The 21,432-nt window shown below is 39.5% G+C and overlaps 1 protein-coding gene across 14 annotated transcripts in view; it reads left to right on the top strand.

Annotated features, from left to right (window-relative positions):
• NCKAP5 (NCK associated protein 5) overlaps nucleotides 1-21,432 on the top strand; it is a 1,072,936-nt gene that overhangs the window by 754,034 nt on the left and 297,470 nt on the right. For all 14 annotated transcript variants that reach the window (XR_013172672.1, XM_077153602.1, XM_077153594.1 and 11 more), the window contains one exon: nucleotides 171-320. Coding sequence is in view for 13 of the 14 variants with exons in the window: in XM_077153602.1 (XP_077009717.1) it covers nucleotides 171-320 (150 nt within the window). In the remaining variant the exon portion in view is untranslated. The remainder of the gene's footprint in view (nucleotides 1-170; nucleotides 321-21,432) is intronic.

Here is a 21,432-nt window from a genome sequence, read left to right as displayed (position 1 = left end):
TCAAATATCTGCTGGTTAAGCCCAGCTCAGAAGTTGTTTAGCAAAATCTTCTCTACCTCTGCTCCAGAAAGAATGCTAAAGCAAAAGGGGGATTCCAAACTTTTTAGCTCTAGACTTTTGCTAAGTTTTTCGTTGAGATTATTGAAAACACTAATTTTTTCTTGCTTCAGGAAGAACTGTCAGAGGAAGAGAGAAAACACAAAGATGCTTTGGAAGATCTCCACATGGTGGTAGACGAGGATTCGAGAAGTGAAAGCAGTGGCACAGATGAGGGAAAAGAAAAGACCAGATTGCTATTAGAGCGATTGAAAGCTCTAGAGGTAAGAAATGAAACACTTTTTATACAATTAAAGAAAAATAACAGTGCTCTGCCTCTTCTGTTGGCCCCAGTCTGGAGTGAGTATAAATCTTCCTTTCTCAGTTCACCCAGAGTAATACCATCTATTGCTTTCCATTGTGATTTATTTGTCAATGATGAGCAAAAAGTTAAAACTTGTAGGACTCAGAGGTTTGATCTAATGATTGCGATTGCATTGCCTTAAAAAGAGTATATAGGGCAATAATTCACTTTGAATTCAGTTCAGCCTTCGAATTGCATTGCATCAGTTCCAAAAACCATAAATTATGTGAGGAATGAGTCTATGTGCTATTCTACTTTGTTTCCCCAATAATCAGTTTAGTAAATGGATGAATGAATGAATGAGTGAAATAACCAATAGTATGTAAGGATGATGATAAAAAGTAATTTTAATATTTTAAGCATTAGAACCATTCCTTCATAAAAAATCCTGTGCATTAACTCAGTGTATAAAATATATAAAAGGAAAACCTGAAGCTGGCTTTGAAGGGTCCCCTGAGGACATATTTGGATATTGAAATCCTTCAAACCTGGTTCAAAGCCCATTGGTCTATTATTTAATGGCATTTGACATCATGTGTCAATTACTGAGTGTTTAGGAGTCATCAAAGAATATACAATTATTAGTTATTGATTGAGACTTTAAATGATAAAAGACTCACTGAAAATGTATTTTTCTGTGAGTTGGCTTACATCCTTTCCATAGATTTCTCTATTGGCATTTAGAAATGTGACATAATTACTTGTGAACAAGACGGTGGTTCACCCATCTCTTCTTTACAAACCAAGTACAAGGAGCCTTCACACAACATCTAACAATGTAGATCTGTCACAGGTTCTACAGAATTCCAAAAACTTCAGGAGAAACTAGGCCTCTCTCTTTTCTATGCTTGGTTTCCATCCAGATTTTGCAGTCTTATGTCTAATCCATTACCTGGTTTATAGTGTGTCCTTATACTCTGATTTCATCAGCAATAGGTATTGTAACCAAATCATGAACTTTGGATCCAGGCTGTCTGTGTTCATTTCAAATCCCAGTTTAATACTTTCTAGCTTCAAAATCTTGGGCAAGGGTGGGCCACAGTGGCTCAGCAGGTAAGAGTGCTTGCCTGCCATGCCCGAGGACCCAGGTTCAATTCCCGGTGCCTGCCCATGTAAAAAAAAAAACAAACAAAAAAAACCCTTGGGCAAGTTACTTAGGCTCTCTGTGCTTCTGTTTCCTCAAGTGCCAAAATGGGATAATACTAGTAACTTAACTACATGGATGTATTTTTGAGGCATCCATATTTGTGTACCCAAATTTCTTTGACTCTGATGTTGTGAGAGTATCAATAAAAGATTTTCAGGGTGATGGAAAGCAGCCTACCCTAATTCCTGCTCCAAAAGAAGTCCCAAAAAGATGAAGAAATAGAGACACAGGTTTGATTTATAATTTTATAGTCTTGGTTAATATGAAAATTGTTTTCAGAAGCAACCCAAATTTAAGATGAGGTGTCCTTGACTTTGAGAATTAAGCAAATATTGTCTGAGTACTTTATGCCTTAGCCTGAGGAAAGTCTAGTTCCTTCACCAGGGGTGATCCCTCTTACAGGCATTTCCAGGGCTGGGATCCTGCTTAGATTCCATTTTTAGTCCCTCTTCTCTTTTCTGCCCACATGTGAAACTGAGCCCCCCTTCCTTGGTTTTTCCAAGCTCCAACCCTACCAAGGATATGTGGCCATCATAGCATATTCTGAAGGGTGAGGACCTGCCCCTTGGTGTTTAGATAGCTGTATTTCCTTCTAGTCCTTCAGCTATATGGCCTTTCTCACAAGCCCCTTTTGCCTCAGTTCTTAGACTCCTGTCACAGAGCTTGGTCAGCCCCTTCCCACTTACTACCTCCTCTTCCACTGTCAAGTTCCCTTCGTTTGCTTTGTAGATCACTTTCAGTCTCTGCACTCCAGTTCACTGGACTTATTTCCTACGATTCCCAAAGTTCATCAAGGTGTTTTGCTAAATAAGACATTTACCTTCCTAAAAGAATTCCAGGACCAGTAATTAAAACAATGATTACTCATGCACAGACACACATATATGTCCACATTTTCTTTCTCATTTTAGCTGTTGTTTTCCCTACTCTCTGCCTTGGATTCAGCCATTTTCAGTCGGTCTTAGAGAAAATAGGTAGGCCATTTACCCTCATGCCCCAGCAACAATTATCCCTGGGCCTAAATTCCAGTGTATTAAAAATTTATTATTATTTTGAGGGTCTTGACATGTAGTAGAGAAAACAGTTGGTAACTTTTCGGTGTCCAGCATCTCGGTTTGTCAGACAGTATCACAGTTACCACACAATGGGTTGGTTTATCCACAGGACTTTATTGGCTCATCGTTTGGAAGGTTAGAAGTCCCAAATCAAGGCACCATCAAGACCAAGCTTTCTTTCCAAAGTCTTTAGCATTCTGGTGCCAGCTTGCCACAATCCTTGGATTTCCTCGGCTTATGCCTCTGCCTCCCATCACATGAAAATCTCCCTCTCCTTGTGTCTGATCTTGCAGCTTCTGCTAACTTTTGGCTTCTGGCTCCTCTCTATAGCTTCTCTGCTGACTGTGTTTCTTCTACTTATAAAGGATTCCAGTAATATGGATTAAGGCCCACTCTGATTCAGTTTAGCCACACGTTACCTAAAAATACCATTTTCAAAAGGTCTTATGAATGGGTTCACACAAAGAAGAATGCACCTTTAAGAACTAGCCTTTGTGGGGCTATGTGGTTCAATCTCCTACAGCAGGTGTCATGTTTCCTGTGGTTTTTAAAAGTTTGCTTTTTCAAGGTTGCTATTTCAGAGACTGTTTGCTTGACTTGGTGAAAGCTCACTATTCTTATAGCAGTGCCTGCAGATGGGCCCCTTCTATAAAAGGATCACATCCGCCTCCAAGCCCCACCTCATGCTGCCCATTCAAGACTTGGCCTCCAGAATCCATTGGCATCATCTTGCCTCTAGCTTGCTGTATACTCCTCGGCTTTTGCCTAGGTCCTGGGTTTGCTTTTGGCATGCTTGAGGCCCACCTCCCTGCACCTTCAATAGCCATTTCTTGTCATTCTTGGGCCATTTTTATACCTGGCTAAAAATGAAGCCAGATATTCCTTCCCTTTTCACTTCAGCTTGCAAAGCATCTCTGATTCACAGACTCTAGCCAGAAGAAAAGAGACCTGAAAATCACCTAGATTTCTGAGCTTCCAGGCAAATGCTGATGCCTCAAGTTGTAAGAACTTGGCTTCTTATAGAAGTGATTTATTTTGTGCTGAAAAATATGGCAATTAAATGTGTTAAGGTGTATAACAGCTTTTTTTCTACCTGATTATCCCTTTCCAGAATAGTATGACAATTAAAATGCTAAGCATAAGCATTTGTTAATCACTAATTCCTGTTTAAAATGAGGTCATTTAAAATAGTACTTCTCATTCCTAACCACACAGCAGAATGTAGAGCTTGTAGTCAATATATATTTATTGACTATCTCCTATGGCCAAATGGTATTCAAGGCAATGGGATTAGATAAATTTTCATGTTCCCCACTCCCAAGAATCTATATTCCACTGGAGAAAAACAGAAACCACATGCTTAAATAAAATAATAAATAGACTGTTGCTCTGAGGAGGAGAAATGGGTGATAGAGGAATAGAGAGAATGTGGGATGGGGGTGAAAGAAGTATTTACCTATGATGTCTTCTGATAAGGGACCGTTTGCGTACAATGTAAATAATAAAAAGGGACAGCTGGGGAAACATCTGGATGAGGCGCATTCCAGGAAGAAGAAACAGTATGGGTTAAAGCCTAGAGATGGTAGGAAGCATAGCAAGTTGGAGGAAAGGAAATAAGAACTGTGTCATGAGACATAAGTTATAAGATAAATCAGTTGGGAAAAGATATATTCCATGAGGTAGACAGGCACCAGATCTGGTAAAGTCTTATAAAGCTATGGTGAAGACTTTGGATATAGTTATTATACACTTAAAGGGAAGCCACTAGAGATTTTTAACTTGGACAGCAGCATGATCTGACTAGTACTTTAAAAAGGCAATTCTTGCTGCTTAGTGGACTAATAGTAGGATAAGGGTAGAAGCACAGAGACCAGGTAGGGGGTTGTTTCAGAGTCCAAATAAAAGTTATTAGTGGACTGGTCTAGGGTGAGTGCCTAGCACCAATGAATATTAATAATGATAACAATGTTATTGGACCAGTAGGGAATAATAATAAGGATGTTGACAAGCCCTTATTTAAGGTTTACTATATGGCAAACACTGTTCCAATTACTTTTCAGGCATATTAACTATTTTAATCTTCATAATAATACTGTGGGGTAGCTATGATTATTATCAACCCAATTTTATGAATGAGGGAACTGAGTCCCAGAGAGTTTGGATAACTTCCCCTAAGTCTCACCATCAGTAAATATTAGAGTCAGACTTTAAAATCTAGTAGGAATCTAGAAGTAAAATCCACAGGGATTACCAATGAAATGGATGTGGAATGAAAAGTAAAATAAGAACTCAAATGTGATGTCTCGTTTGTTGGTCTTAGCAACTGAGTATATAGTTGTACTAAATTTCTGAGAGAAGCAAGACTTAGGAGAGAGATGACTGTGGGAAAGGAAGACACAATCATTAGTTTGTTATGTCCATGTTAAGTTGAGGTGCCTGTTAAACATTCAGATGTTGATACCTGCTAGGCAGTTGGATATACAAGGCAGAGGTCAGGGTTAGAGATATGGATTTGAGATTAATCAGTATATAGATGACAATTTAATGTTGTGGAGACTTAATAAGGTCACTTCAGAAGTGAGTATAAATATGGATGGGAGGAGGGCAGAGAACGGAGCCCTGGGTGACCCCTCATTAGAGTTCTGGCAGAAAAAGAAGATCCAGCAAATGAGACTCAACTGTAGTGAGGTAGAAGGAAAATCAGGAAAGTGAGGTACATAGACACTTAAAGAAAGTTTCAAGGTCAATTTTGTTAAATGCCGCTAAAAGAGTAAGTAAGATGACTCCCCAAATTCAGCATAGCCTCCATCAAGTGATGGGTTGTCCATCAGAGTGGGTAAGGTGGTAAAAACATGCAGACAACAAGTACAGACAGCTCTTTTGAATTTTCCTATGAAGTGGAGCAAACATTGAGAGAGCAGTAACTGAAGAGAGCCACGGTAGAAGAGAAGCTCCTTTAAAAAGTCAAGTGAGAGTAAGGCACTTTGGCATGCTAATGGGAACAAGCCAGTGGAATGGGCGAAATTGAGGATGCAGGAGAGAGTTGGATAAATGTAGGAAAGAAATCTGTGAGGAGCAAGAGGGATGAAACCAGGCAGAAACCGAGTTTTAAAAAACACAAATGACTAGAACACAACCCTGGGAAATTCCACCTCTTTAAGTCTAAGATGGATGCTAAACATCTGTTTATTAAACAAAATACAGCAGTGATCCAGATGCCCAGCCAGGATGGAGAACCTCTGACACAGGTTTTAGAATGGTATTTAAAGTTATTCGAACAACTGAGGTCCGGTTTAGTTCCCACCCCGTAAGCTTTCATTAGTCTCAGCCATTTTTTAATCTAACCTTTCTTTTCCCCCAGGCTTGAGTAAAACTTTCTCTTTATCTTCAAACTTCAATTCAGAAGCCCTTCTCTCATGTTTCCAAAGCTAGAGTGCTTTGAGCCTAAGGAGAGTTTGAAATCAAAAGTGCTTTTGGTAGCTTCTTAATGCCTTTGATGGCCCCCCCAGAAATGGCCCCAGTTTCAGTTTTAGCTCCTCGCTAATCAGAGGGACAGTCCAATTTCCTAGCATTGCTAATTGGGTATAAGTTCTTGTCTTGTTCTTCCTCTCACTTTTATCCTCTTCTACCCTAAGACAATGTAAAAAGAGAAATTAAAAAGTTATAAAGCAGAATATTGGTAGTCTGAATAGAAATCCTTAATTATTTCTTTCTAATCTTTAGGTTCTGTGACTGTGTGCTGACAGGTAACTCCAAACATCCTTGTCTTAAGAGATGACATGTATCTTTTTCCTGATTAATTTGCATCCTACATTGGGTCACCTAGCAACAACCACTAAGCTAGGATTAGAGACAAAAAACTACTCCTGGGTAAAGGATCTTGATGTGAAAAAAAAAATTCCCCACCCCATGCCAGTATATATCTTTGTACTAGCAATTTTCTGATTATAAAAGTAGTAAATAATCAAATTTGGAAAATAAAGGAAATAAGTCATTTATTACATAGTTATTTTACCAATTAGAAATAGCTGCGATTGACATTTTGGCACATATATTTCCAGTCTTTTTTTTTTTTTATTTTTTTTAATTCTGTTGATAGTCAATTTAGGTAATCATAAAATAACATTTTATACAGTTAAGTAGTTTACTTTTTTGTAATATCAAAACTGTTTTCCCATGTCATTCAATGTTCCTCAAAATATGATTTTAATACCTATAGAGCAGTTTATCAAATGGGTACTGATACCATTTATTTAATCCCTTGTAAGTTGTTTAAACTACTTGTAAAAAATATGTTTTTAAAAATGTAATATGTGCTTTTTTAACTTTTTATTTTGAAATAATTTCAAATAGGACAATAGAAAAAAAAATACAAAATCCATATGAGAACTCCAACATACCCCCACACCCACAGATACCTAGATCCACCAATTTTAACATTTTGCCACCTTTTCCCTCCCTGTCTCCCTCCCTTCCTTCCTTCTTTCCTCCCATCGATCCATCATCCATCCATCCATCCATCCATGATTTTCTGAACATTTCACAGCAGGGTGTAGACATTGTCGTCCTTGAACACATGATATTTCCATGTACATTTCATACAAGCAAGGATATTCATTTATGTAACCACCTGAAGTGTAGTTATCAAGGTCAGAAAATATAAAGCTTGCAGTCTATATTCCAATTTTTTCTTATGTCCCAATAATGTTTTTTTGAGTCTTTTCTCCCCCGTGCTTAGATCCTACCCAGTATCATGTTTTGCATTTAACTGTCCTTATCTCTTTAGTTTCTCTTTCTTTTTTTCCTAATTGTGGAAACATATACAACATAAATTTTCCCATCCCATCCCATCCCCTCCCAAGCATACCACTCAGTGGGATTAATCACATTCACAACGTCACAACACTCTCCCCACCATCCATTAGTAGAATTTTCCCCTTCACCCAGAAACATACATTCATTTTATATTAACTCTCCCTGGTCCCTTGTCCTCACCACAGGTAACCTGAGCTCTACTTTCTATCTCTATTAATTTGCATATTCTCTAACAATTTCTTTGTGTTTACCATGGGACTTAAATTTAACTTCTTAAATGTGTGACAATCTCATTTGTTTTGATACCAACTTAACTTCAGTAGCATGCCTACACTATGTTTTTATACCTCTTCATGCTCCTCCACCCTCATACGGTTGTTACCATAAATTACATGTTTATGCATTGAGAGTCTCAAACCCCTGATTCATCATTACGTATTCTGCGTTTGTCTTTTAGATCCTGTAGGAAGTAAGAAATTGAGTTACAAACCAAAAATGCAATAGTACTTGCATTTATATTTACCCATATCATCATAACATCTTTACTGGCGATCTTTATTTCTTCATGTGACTTCAGTGAATTTTCTCATGTCCTTTCTTTTCAACTTGCAGAATTCCCTTTCAGATTTCTTGTAGGGTGGGTCTAATGGTGATGAAACCTCTCAGCTTTTGCTTATCTGGGAAGTTCTTATTCCTTCCATCATTTTTGAAAGACAGCTTTGCCATATATAGTATTCTTGGTTAGCAATTTTTGTTTGGGGCACTTAAATATGTATTCCTACTTCCTTCTTGCCTTCATGATTTTTGAAGAGAAAATCAGCACTTAATCTTATTGAGGCTCCCTTGTAGATATTTTCACACACCATACAGTCCATCCAAAGTATACAATCAATGGCTCATAATATCATCACATAGTTGTGTATTCATCCCCATGATCATCTTTAGAACATTTGCATTATTCCAGAAAAAGAAATAAGATAAAAAGAAAAACTGATACATCCCATTTCCCTTATTCCTCCCTCTCATTGACCATTGATATTGCAATCTACCCAATTTTTTTTTACCCTTTATCCCCCCTATTATTTATTTATTTATTGTCCATATTTTTTACTCATCTGTCCATGCTCTAGATAAAGGGAGCATCAGCCACAAGGTTTTCATAGTCATCCGGACACATTGTAAAAGCTATATGGTTATACAATTGTCTTCAAGAATCAAGAATACTGGAATACAGTCAACAGTTTCTGGAACTTCCCTCTAGCCACTCCAATACACCATGAACGAAAAGGGACATCTATATAAGATGCATAAGAATAACCTCCAGGATAATCTCTTGACTCTGTTTGAAACCTCTATCTCTCAATCACTCAAACTTTATTTTGTCTCATTTCTCTCTTCCCCCTTTTGGTCAGGAAGACTTTCTCAATCCCATGATGCCAGGTCCCAGCTCATCCCTGGATGTCATGTCCCACATTGTCAGGGAGATTTACACCCCTGGGAGTCATGTCCCACATAGGGGTTGGGCAGTGAGTTCAACTGCTGAGTTGGCTTAGAGAATTTGTAAACAGTACAATCTGTATTATAAAGTTTTCTCAAGAATGTAGATCACTGATATTATTTCAGCAGCCCTTGGGTCCTCTAATTATTTTATCCCATATTGAATAACACTGGCGGCTTCTTATTGGGTTTGATGCTCTTTCCCTAAGAAATGATGATGCGCCATCAGCATCATTTCTGGGATTCTCTTATTTTGTAGAGCGTATTAGTTTGTTGAGCTGCTGGAATGTAGCATACCAGAAATGGAATGGCTTTTAAAACCCACATTCTGTCAAGTTGCTCTTTTGTGAATATTCTTTCCATTGCAAGTGAGAGAAGTCCTACTTAAGCTAATATAAACAAAGGAATGCTTAGGTAACCAGAAATTCAGGCTTAACAGTGGATTAAGTCATGGATGGAAGCTTTATCTGTCTCTTACCTCTGCTCGTCTCTATGCTGGTTGCATTCTTAGTTGGGCTTTCTGCACATGGTGGCAATGGTGGCCACCAGAAGCTTCCAGGTTTATAACTCATTAATTGCACATCAGTAATGAACAGGTTTCTTTTTCCAAGTAGCTTCATCAAACGTGCTAGACTCTAGAGAGGGAGCACATTGTCTTGCCTTTGGTTATTGCCCACCTCTTAGCCAGCAGAGGGTAGGACATCTCAGCCCACAATCCCATCAAGCCTGCATCAGATGGGGTAGCAGGAAAGGAAAACAATGGGAATGTTTCCAGAAGTGGGGGATGGACACTGTAGAGCTGAAAATAGCAGATGTCCACTACATTGCCTGACATGGTTTATTTTAGAAAGATTGCATGTAAAATTCTGTGATTTGGTAGAGCTGTTGTGTTTTAATTACTTCAATATCAGAATTGCTTTAATATGACCTAGACAGGTGGGTTGCTACTTAGATATTATATTTTATTTTCTTCTCTTTTTTCTTCTCCTCTTCCTTGTCCTCCTTTTTATTACTCCCTCTCTTACTTTCTCTGCCCCTACCCCTGCCACCTTTCTCTTTCTCTTACCCCTTCTTCCCTCTTCTGGATGCTGGAATGACAGAGATCCATGTAGTATATTCTTTGCCCTTGAGACATCATTGAAAGGAAGACAAAAATATACTATTAAAATAAATAAAAGAAACACAATAGGCGGACCGCGGTGGCTCAGCGGGCAAGAGTGCTTGCCTGCCGTGCCGGAGGACCCCGGTTCGATTCCCGGCCCCAGCCCATGTAAAAAACAAACAAATAAACAAAATATAATAAAACAAGAAAATGTTTAAAAATGTTTCCCTTTCTTCCTCCCTTCCTTCCTTCCATCCTTCCTTCCTTCTCTGTCTTTCCTTCCCTTCCTCCCTCTCTCTAAAAAAAAAAAAAAAAAAAAAAAAAAGAAACACAATAAAAATTTTAAAGTCAAAGGAGTGACGAAAGGATCAGTGGAGCATCAAGACAGAAATAACTAAACAAATTCTTTAGGAGCAAACAAAGAGAAGAGAAGGCTGTGTTCTAATTGAGTCTTCATGCCAGTTTTCTGGGCCAACAGTATAGGAAGGGCAGAGGGAAGAGTCTGGGCAGCAGTGCAAGGCATGAAACAGCTCCAAGGAGGCCTCAGGCCCGGGATGCAGATGGACGGCCAGAGACAGGACTGAACGGCTTGGCCTACCCTATGTGTTTGAGCATGTGGGGGCATGCATGTATCCAACCCATATATTAAGAGCCAACAGTGGGTGTTTTGTAATTCATAAAGTTCTAATGAACTCTCATATGTTTAATGGTTTTCTTAAGCAGCAACCCCTTGGATTATCACAGTGTCCTCAAGCTGCTATCACTCATGGAGCTTCTGCTCAACTTTAGAGTATGAAATAGCCCAAGCAAACACACCAAATGACAGAACAAACAGCACTAAGCTGCAGAGAGAATATTTGTGGCTTTAAAGCTTAGCTACCCTCCCCACCCCCACATCCCCAAGGACTTTGGAAGAAACTCCTCTGGAGTGTAGAAAAACATGTGCATTCCATAAATTGAGTTGCACCAATCACCCCAAGCCTTTGATCAGCTCTTGTTTTCTTTTGCTTGTCTCTTCTTTTATTGATGTGAGGTTAACTGAACTCATTTACAATTTAAGTTTCCTAATAATAGGCAGTTGAAGATTCCTCTTACCTTGGATTTTGATAATATCTACAATTCTATTTTACATCAGTCCCTTTGGCCTTCCATCTCCTGGAAGCTTGTGCAATCAAGATACAACTTTTTTATCAGTTTTGACCAGCTGCTGAGGGGAAAGAAGAAACTTCTCAGAGTGGGGTAGTAGGCCAAGGTGTTAGATGATCTGTGTCTCTGTTGTGTGCTGAGACCAGATTTAGGTGGAAACTTGGGCCAGATTAAGGTGGAAGCGTGTTAGAAAACCCTGAGATTAGAAGTCTGTACATTAAGAATGAGTCTGCATATATATGTTTCTTTGCCCAGCTCAGATTTGTGTGGGAGCTTATTAGAAAAATCCCAGTTCTTACAGAAGGCCAATGCATCAAGGACTAATCTACATAAATATTCTAAGAGCTATCAAAGAAGAAAAATGAACCATAGGGCCAACATTAATTGTGCCCAGAGATAATTAGAACAAAGTGTTGTTAATTGTGTGTTGGTTTAATGTTATATAGATGTGGCCTTGTTTTTTTTCACAGAGAATATAAATTTTGATGTCAGAAACTCAAAGCTGGCTGGCTTGATTAATCAGAAAGCCTCAGTTTGCTTAGTTACAGCCAATTAACCATTTTAATCCATACTCTACAAAGTATGATTAAGCCTAGTATGTCATGGATATAATTGGAAGCAAAACCTCAAATCTTGGTTCCTTTTGTATAGCGAGTGTCTGAGTTGTCCTAAATGTGAAGCTTCCAAGTAACTTACCTAAGTGCCAGGAATAAAATATTACCAGCAGGATTTAAAAAAGCAGTGTGATTGATGAGCAGCCCTAGAGAGAAAACGACCACATTCTGTACACTCTCATAGTTTACCAGGAGAAAATGTTACCCAGTGTTGAGGGCACAGAAAGTGGCTTGGGAACAGAGTCCAGAAAAAAGGCTTTTGGTGTTTCATACATATTGCCTTTACGGGCTGTGTCTGCAACACAGACCCCTAAAACTATGAGATATACTATAAGAAATCAGATTTCTCTGATTTCTGATGGCAGGCTTTTGAGGGTGATGTATTTCATTAGCATTCAAATCAGCCCCAACACTAGAGCCTCCCAACTTAATTAATCATCTACTTAATAGCCAGTTTTACTTAATAACCAAAGCAGTATGATCTAAGTATTATAACGAACAAGGGATTTTTAAGATTTGGATGTGGGAGGAGAGATGATAAATACAAGCTGTCATGAGTGTAAGACAATGTTAGTTTTGGTAATTACTCCTATTTGAGAACTATCTAAAATGTGTCTTTGTTTCAATTTGTGAATTTAACTTCCTAAATGTGAATGCCTTCGGCATGCGCAGTAGCATTCCTGCTTTTCTAACTGGAATCTATTCATTACAGAACACCCAGAGTAGTGGCAACCTTCGTTTTCAGAGTTCAATAACTACTCAGCTAACATATTACAGTGGGGTTTTTCCTGTAAGCAAGTTCTACCAGGCTTTTAAAGTAGCTAGCTTGTCGTACGTGCCTGCTATTTGTTTGGAAACGATTGTATCTCAACATAGCAAAGTGAGGAAGAAATACTCTAAAAGTAAAATAAGAAAATGGTCAGATTTGAAAAATTAAGTCTTTTTTTCTCAAGACAGAGGCTTTTCCTTCACTTTCATTTCTTTTGTGGTCACATCCACAGGGGCTTTCTAAGAAGCACAGAAAGCAACTTTCCCATGCTTTTTGTGTACCTAGGGCCAATGTCCAATTGGTTTGAGTAATTGCACAAAATTCCATGATGATCATAAATTCATTTAGGGGCGACTGCCTCCCCTGCACATAGTTTTACTTTGGGGAAGTTATGGTGTAGATAATTGTGCCTTAAAATGAGAAGCAACTATGGGCCACAGCATATAATAACATGGGGATATTTTTAGGACCATACGATAAAGTGGGTTCCTCAGAAATCCAGAAAACCAAAAATCTCCACATGATCTAATTTTATGAGAGAGACAAATAAGAAAATAGGTTTTGTTTTTGGTTTCTCACTACAAGCTATGTCTAGGGTAGCTTCGTGAGATGAATGTAAATTCTTGAGCCCAGATTCTGTATACAGCCTTGTTCAGTCTTCACTGATTAAAACTCGTGCAAGAGGGCCTCATTCTAAATGCATAAAGAGCCTCATGGGTCATCTAAACCATGCTCGTTATTTAGTTATTGTAATGGATTTAATAACTATATCTTAATAATTATGAAATAATAATGAAACCTCTTGATGTCAGTCACGTGTAATTTTTTTTTAAGCATTTTTTTTTTTTGGTGGGGGGGGCGGTACATGATCCGGGAATCGAACCCGGGTTTCACGCGTGGAAGCTGAGCATTCTGCCACTGAACCACCCGTGCACCCTCAAGTCACATGTAAATTTTGCATACATTTTGGAGCATAAATGTGTAGAGAGAGATTTATCTGCTGATCTTATGTGGATGTTAAACTAGCTTAGCTCACAATTCCAATAAAGAGGCATTTTTCAAACATAATTTTAGGAAGGTGCATTTTAGGAGAAAATGTGTTGTAAAGACAACAGAATATGTTCTGTTTAAGAAAAAAGAAATTCTCTACCCCACGTTCACATATTATAAAATAGCAATTTTCAAAGATCTGGAAGAGAGTTCTTTATGTTTCCTTCTCTCCCCTTGCCCAGAAATGCTTTTAGCATTCTCCTTCCCTGCATCTCTCTCTCTGTTTCTCTCTCTTTCACACACACATGGCTTGCAGAGGTATCTGAGGCTGGGTATCCTTTTAGTGAGTCACACGAGTGGCTTCAAAGCCACGAGACCTGAATGACATTTTGTTTTCAGATTTCCAGACTGTTCGCTTCACCACTGGGCTCATGTTTCTCCTGCTCACCACCTCCTCTGCTTTCTCTGGCCAGGAGGTGGGGGTGGGGGGTGGGAGGTCCACAAAGGTAGGGTCTCCCTCTCATGTCACTCTTCCTCTCACCATGCTTCTTTTTTCTAATTTCACTGGCTCCTTGTTGCGTCTGGGTTGGAATACCAGAAGTTCTGTGTGGCATAGGCCTTTTGAGTCCAGTTTTCCTTTCTTTCACGTAATGAATCAGTCAGTCACCACATATTAATCTTTTGGTATTTTAGGCACTAGGCTTGATTAATTCTGCCCAGGTGCTGCTGCTGACTTGCCAAAATAGAGGTGTGAGGAGAGGGAGGAAGCAGAAAATGTTGTACCGGGGCTTGTAGTCATTTTAAAAGCCTTGGCTTCCAGGAAATGGGGTTCCAGTTAGCCAAGGTCTTTCCTCTATTTTGATGTCTTCCATCTTTGACTTTGCATAAAGGGAATGAAGGATGGGTCCCTTCCTGTCACAAAGCCTCTCCTTTGAGCCTGTCCGAAGAGCTTGTCACTATTTGAAATGCTTCCTTCTAGACTCATATTGGACCCTGAGCCTTTGCTCCAAATTGCCCATTTGTGTTTTCTCTACCTGTTGTCAGTTAGGCTGTCATCTGCCTTCACCTCTCCGCCTCCTGCTAGTGCTCCTTGCTGGCTGGAGGCTGTGCTTCAGGGAGGCCTTAAAGCAATCCTTCCGCTCTCTCAGCTGGCAGTGGTGCCTTTTAACTTCCCTCTGCAGCAGTTCAGCCTACCTGCCGCCAGCTGCTCTCTGCACATAAACAGCTGTGATGAATCGTGTTGCAATGAGCTGCAAACCTGCTCATAGCCAAGCAAGTCTCCCAAACCAACCCTTCCTAAAGAGGCTCACTTTTCTTTGGAAGTAGCACTTACATCTTGGCTCAGGAGGAGTACGGGGAAAGGGGACATGAACTGAAAATAGTAAATGAGGTGGGATCTGTTTGGGTGTTATACAAATAATAAGGTCGTTATTCTGGTCTACCATTATCTAAATCAACTCACAGCAGTTTCTCACAGTTCATGCCTTCTCTCTATTCCCTTGGATATTCATTCAGGAAGCCCCTATAGGAGGCCAAGCAATTGGAGGTTCTGACCCAGAGAATGACTTGAGAATCCTCCAGGATCTCAGATCTGAGTGACGTCAGTTTTGCCAGCCAGCCTGTGTCTCTTGGCACCAGGATTAATTTCACAGCGGAAAGCATAATGTCTTTCTCTCCTGAGTGTCTCAGTTTTCCTGGGCTGCTATGGTAAACACCACACAGTGGGTTGGCTTACCCAACAGGAATGTATTGCCTCACAGTTTGGGAGGCTAAGTCCAACCTAAGGGTTTGCAGGGCAGGCTTTCCCCCGGGTGGGCATGATGGAGGTCCTCCACCACTTGGTGATCTCTCTCTCCTCTCTGATTTCTTCTGACCAGAGCTGCTGCTTCTGACTGGCCTTGCCCAAATTTTCTCTCTTTAGAAGGCCTCAGGTTATATGAATTGAGGTCCACCCCAATTCACTTCCACCATAACTTTACTAATAGTTACATCTTCAGAGGTCCTATTTACAGTCACAGAAATGCAAAGTAAGACTTGAACATGTCTTTTGTGGGACTCATGGCTCAGTGCCAACATTGAGGAATGGAAAGACATTCTCCCCGGGCAGTGAGTGCATTGTCTGCCTAAGACAGGAGACAGCTGAAGCTGGAGAGGAAATATTTTATGATATACATCATTCTATGACATACGTCATTCCAAAATGTAAAATCTCCCCAATTGTAATCTCATGCATTCATCATTTCCTGTATCTGGGAGTTGATTTCCAAAAGAAAGCAAGCATCCCATCTCCCCCTCATCCCATCAAGAGTATGAGTTCCCAGGAGGCAAGGGCACTGAGCTGCGATTTTGCCTTGAATTCTTATCAAATGAATCTTACATCATTGAGTTTTATAGAATTTGAATGAATCTCCCCCATAGTAGACTGTGCATATGAATATGGAAGTTTAAAACAAGTAGAGGGCCCCTGCTGACATGATAAGTTAAAATAATTGATACAGAAGTAATCTATTTTCCATTCTTCTGCTGTTAGGAATTGTGCACTATCTGCTGCGGAAATAATTTTGTTTTAAAATAACACTTTATTATTAACACTGATAAACCAAGAAATGACAAAGCCCAGGATAGACTTGCCTATTTTGCATCATTTCTAGTTTTCATTTATTTTTCTATCAGTACATAAATTGGCACATCTTATTTTTAAATCAGCATTGTTGTGCAATGCCATTAAATGACTTTAAGGCAGAGTTAACGAATCTGTAGACTATCTTTTTTTATTTTTTTAACACCGAAGATAAAAGCTTTTCAAAAAAATCCCAATAGTAACAACTTGAAAATTAATAATTCTGGTAGGTTCCCCATTAGGTTTGTAAATCTCAGCATATTTAATTTTCTTTAAGAATCACCATCTGCCTTTGAATTTACATTAAGAACATGACAAAAACTATTTAAGACAACTCTGATCCTCTGGATAGAAGAAAAATGCCCCTGTGAGACTGAACTTTTTCTTGTATTTGTAGGAAACACCATTTAATTTACTTTGTCCATTTTGATCAAATACCTTATAATAACTCTTACCCTTCAAAAATAAATTCTATGATAATTTGGTCTCATATATATATGAGCTTCTGAGGATGATCCAACATTTATGAAGTGAAGATGCCAGCTCACTTTTTAGTTAAATTTCCATTTACTTTTTGGCTTTTCAATACAGAGAAATTAGGCCTCTTCTGGGAGGTGGAGAGGCAGGTTGAAAGTAGTCAGCACCCTAGGAAAAATATTATTTTGAGGGCAACTCTCCCCAGCAGGGTCATTATAAATTCCAAAAACCAGCATAACATCCTCATGACTCATTGCCACTGAATTAAATCCGGGTCTGCACCCCAAGAAAGACCTGTATGAGATATCAGTTGTCTCCTTTTCGTCTGGATACCTTAGAAGGTCACCTACCTTCCTTCTACCAGAGGGCAGCCTGTTTCTAAAAGAATATCTCACCAAGAACCTTATCCTGCAGCTCTGTATGTGAAAGCAGCCTCAGAAATTGATTATCCAGTAGCCTTTCTTTTTCTCTGTAACTCTGATGTCCTCGGCAACTCCCCCACTGGTGACTCAGTCAATGTTGTCTATTTCCAGCACCTTCCCCACCCCCGCCAAGAGTCCAGCATTAAAATGTGCTGCCTGTCTCTTGGGATAACTATTATTACATGAATGTGAATTTCCTGGCCTTTTTTCCCAGTGTGAGACTTGCCCTTACATATTAGCCAGAGAGGAAAAGAAAGCTGGCCCTTTGTGTTTCTGGACATCAGTATTTTTGAAATTGTTCTAATACTGAGGCAGCAGTAGGAATGAGCACCAAATTTGAACTCTTTGTCTCTCATTTCAAATCCCGGTCCTATCACTAATTGACTTTGAGAAAGTTGACCAACACTTCTGAGCCTCCGCCCCTACCTCACCCATCTGTAAAATGGAAGTAATAATACATATACAAACGGATTAAATGAAGAAATAACTATAATGTGTGGCATAGCATAGAACACAACTCACCCTACCTAAACGGTTCAGTCATTGTCTCTTCCTTCAAAATTAAGGAGTCACGGAAATGCCCCCATGCAGCCCACATCACCCTGGGTAAATAGGACATCTCATCCCCCAGCATTCCAAGCTTTTTATTGGACAGGAATGGTGGGAGAATCTTTCCCAGGTGAGAACTTGAAGCACATCATCCTCAGGTGCCTCTTCTGTCTCAGCCCAGCTTTCTTCTGCCAGCCCTTGGGGCAAAGTGACCAGCTGACCAGTCGGCTTTTCACCGTCTTTGCAGGATCGTCCTGTTGCATGGCCTCTGAAAGCAGTGCACATTTTAGCCCCTCAGTCACCCATGCTGCCTGGGTGAAATTATTTTTAGCCCACATCCCTCATTCATACTGGCCGCAGACCTGCTTTCCCCAGATTTCTGTGCAAATGTCCTCAGAACGTCCAGTTCTCCTTGCGCTGTTCCCCTGAGCCCCCCACCTCCCCACCCCTTGCTTATGTCCTCTCTGTTCCCAGAGGGCAGTAACTCTGTGGCTGGGGTTGGATGTAGAAGGACTCCCAGATCATTTCATAATATCCTTAGAATGGGTTAAAATTCTTATTCATATGATTATACCTGGGTATGCTCAAAATGTGGTTCTCCAAGGACAAAGCCATTGGAAGGGAACATAAGTTATTAGCCACTCCCTGTCTGAGGACTCCTCAATGCTCTGTTATCCAGCCCATGTTTGAACACCCCTGGTGACGTGTGCACCTTACTTCCCAAGGTAGCCCATAGCAATGCAGTATAATGAGTGAGCTCCTGACTCTGGAACCCGACAGCTTGAATTTGAATCCAGGCTACTTCCCTAGCCAGCTATATTCATCCTTGAGAAGTGATTCAAGCCTTCCAAGCTTTATTTGCTCCATATTTTCAGTATTAGATAATAATCATATTTAAGTTTGTTAGGAAGTTGAAATGAAGTAAACAATTTTAAAAGTCCTTAGCACAGAAGTTGGAACAAAGTAAAAACTTAAGGCTAGCTAGTTTTTTAGTTAGCTAATGTCCCTCTTTAAATAGATTTCATCTTTTAGAATTACTTCCCTGTGCTTCTCTGAAGTCTGTCTCCCAAGAGTTCCACTCATGAGTGTTCATTCTGTTGCCTGCAGCCAGGGAAACTAATTCCAGTTCCTGTTCCCCTGACAGCCTGTGGCACCTAGAGACAACTCTCATATTCCCTCTAAGCTTTTGCTCGTTTGGGCTAATTAACTGCATCTTCCTCTGCTGCTGCTTCTGCAACATTGTTCATCTTCCTTCACACCCCAAACCCTCTCCCTGAGTAATCTCATCTCTCCATATACCTTGTGAATGTGGAATCCAGCCAAACACAACTCAAGATCCCATCTGCATAGCGAAGAGCACAGCAGAATCTTACCGCCCAAGCCTGACCCCTCTGCACAGGCTGCACAGCCTTTCAAGCAGACCAGGGGCGCATTGCCTGTTTTTGGCATCTGTGTCACATTTTTGACTCATACTAAGGCCACAAACTCAGGTCTACAATCCCTGAATCCTTTTTGCTGTATATGGATACCATGTCTTTCCTTCACCTTGTCCTTGCACAGTTTTTTTTTTCCCCCACTGTAGTGCAGGGCGGTGCTTTGACTTCAGTTAACTTTTCCCCTGTTAGATGCAATCCATTGTAATTCATTGCTCCAGGCTCTCAGGGTCTTTCTAGGGCCTGAGACTCCCAATCAATGGGCTCTCTGCCCGGTTCTTTGTCATCTGCAGGTGTGTTGAGGAGGTGACTCTCTCCATTGGGAAAATGAGAAACTTTATGACCAGCACCATGGTTTTTGCAGCCATTTCATTTAATGAGAAATTGCCCTTTTTTGAGCTCATTTCACTCATTTGCATATAAGGAAGAGGTTTGGTAGATGGTTTGTAAGATTTCTTGCAGGTCTGTGCATTTGTGTTGTTGCACTTCAGGACTGTACAGAAATACATAACTTCATTGCCAGTTATGATTTACTACTCTTAAAGCTAACATTGATACATTTTTACCTTTAAAGTATATATTTTTTCTTTTGACGAGGTAGACCAAAGTTGGGTAAATTCAAATTCATATATAGTTATAACATTTTACATATGACTCATTTAAGTTTTCAATAAAAATCTAATCTTAAAGTTAAAAGATAAAATATCTCTCTTCATCAGTGTCTAAACCTTTAATAGAATATAGGAGGAAATATGATCACTTACCAATGGACAAAATCCAATGAAAAAGTCTAGACAAAGGAAGTAAGATGTGCTTTGGCATTGAAAAACCCAATTCAGACCCTATCCTATTTTAAAGTCTGAGAACCTCTTACTTGGAATTAAGTGATTGGTATTATCAGATTATTAGTAAGTAATAAGGCATCATGCCTGGATATCACCAAGATGCTTTGAATTATATTCCATTTACAACTTGTAGATAAACCAGGTTATGCTAAACTGTTTACTTGTTTTGGGGGGAGTACATCATGTCCCCCACTAAAGGCATGTTCAGGTCTCAACCCCTCGTCCTGTGGGTATAAACCTAATTGTAAATAGGACCTTTGAAGATGTTGTTAAAGTATGCCCAGACTGAAGGAGGGTAAGCCTTTATCCAGAGAAGTTACAGGGATCCACTAGAAGCTGGAAATCAACAGAACCCAGCACAGAAAGGATGCAGTACTGCCAAGTGCATTGCCAAGGAATAGCCAAGGAGGGAACACCAAAGATTTCCAGCTAGCCAGAAGAGGCAAGCGTCTACCCCCTGAAACCATAAGCCAATAAGCTCATCTTGTTAAAGCCAATCCATTGAATGGCATTTATTATAGCAGCTGGGAAAGTAATTTTTCCTAAGCTTTACCACTCCCATCAGTAGATAGAAAACATTTGGTTCTGTTCTAGTAGGTAGAGCTAAAAAGGCAACTGGGCATTTATGATACACTTAATTACTTTGGCCTGGTGAACTTTACTAGTAGATGGAGCAGGGCAACATTTAAATTTGGCTTTTGCTTGATGTAACAGAATGCCTGACTAGTCATATCATCTATTGGAAATTAAGGTTGATTTGTCTCATAATGAATAATTTTAATCAAGCTTTTGCTGACATTACTTTAATTCTTTTATTTCCTACCCACCTTTAAAGCACATTATCTCTGTGCCCAGAATTTTCGGATCTAAATTATGCCTGTATCTCAAAAAACATGAGCTTATGTTTTGAATCAGAGAAACCAAATAAATATCAGCACTTATACCAAAATGCAATTTTTTTTTTCCTTTTTAAAGCTAAATTGGTGTTTCTTAGAGTGTGGGCCCTGGACCACCAATATTGGCATCACCTGAGCTTGTTAGAAATGCAGAGCCTCAGGCCCCACCTCAGATGTACTGAATTAGAAACTCTGAGTGGGTCAAGGCCAGCAATTGGTGTTTTAACAAGCCCTCAGATGATTCTGATGCACACCAAAGTTTGAGAATTACTGATCTAATTCATATTTAATTACCACTTATAAAAATGTTTCCATATTTAATGTTTATCGAAAAGTCTAATTCCAGATTGAAGTATGGCTAATTAAGCACCTTCCTATTTGTAAAAGACCACAGATATTGAGATTGTAAAACATGGATGAGTGTATTTAAAGTAATTAGGTGACATGTAAAAATTGGTAAGAAACTGTAGCACACCTATTTGAGATAAACCAGGCAGTTACCACTCCTTAATTCAGTATTTTCCCCTCTATCTGTCATCTTATAAGACGATAAAATATATTTGCAAAAAGGAAGAAGATGACAGTGGATTGCAATATCTGTGAATGATCACACACAATTTTAATGACCTAATATAGAGCTAAAGTTTTAATAAAT

This window comes from Tamandua tetradactyla, chromosome 3 (genome assembly GCF_023851605.1).
Source record: "Tamandua tetradactyla isolate mTamTet1 chromosome 3, mTamTet1.pri, whole genome shotgun sequence".
NCBI classification, from domain to species: Eukaryota; Metazoa; Chordata; class Mammalia; order Pilosa; family Myrmecophagidae; genus Tamandua; species Tamandua tetradactyla.
This window is presented reverse-complemented; position numbering and strand designations above follow the sequence as displayed.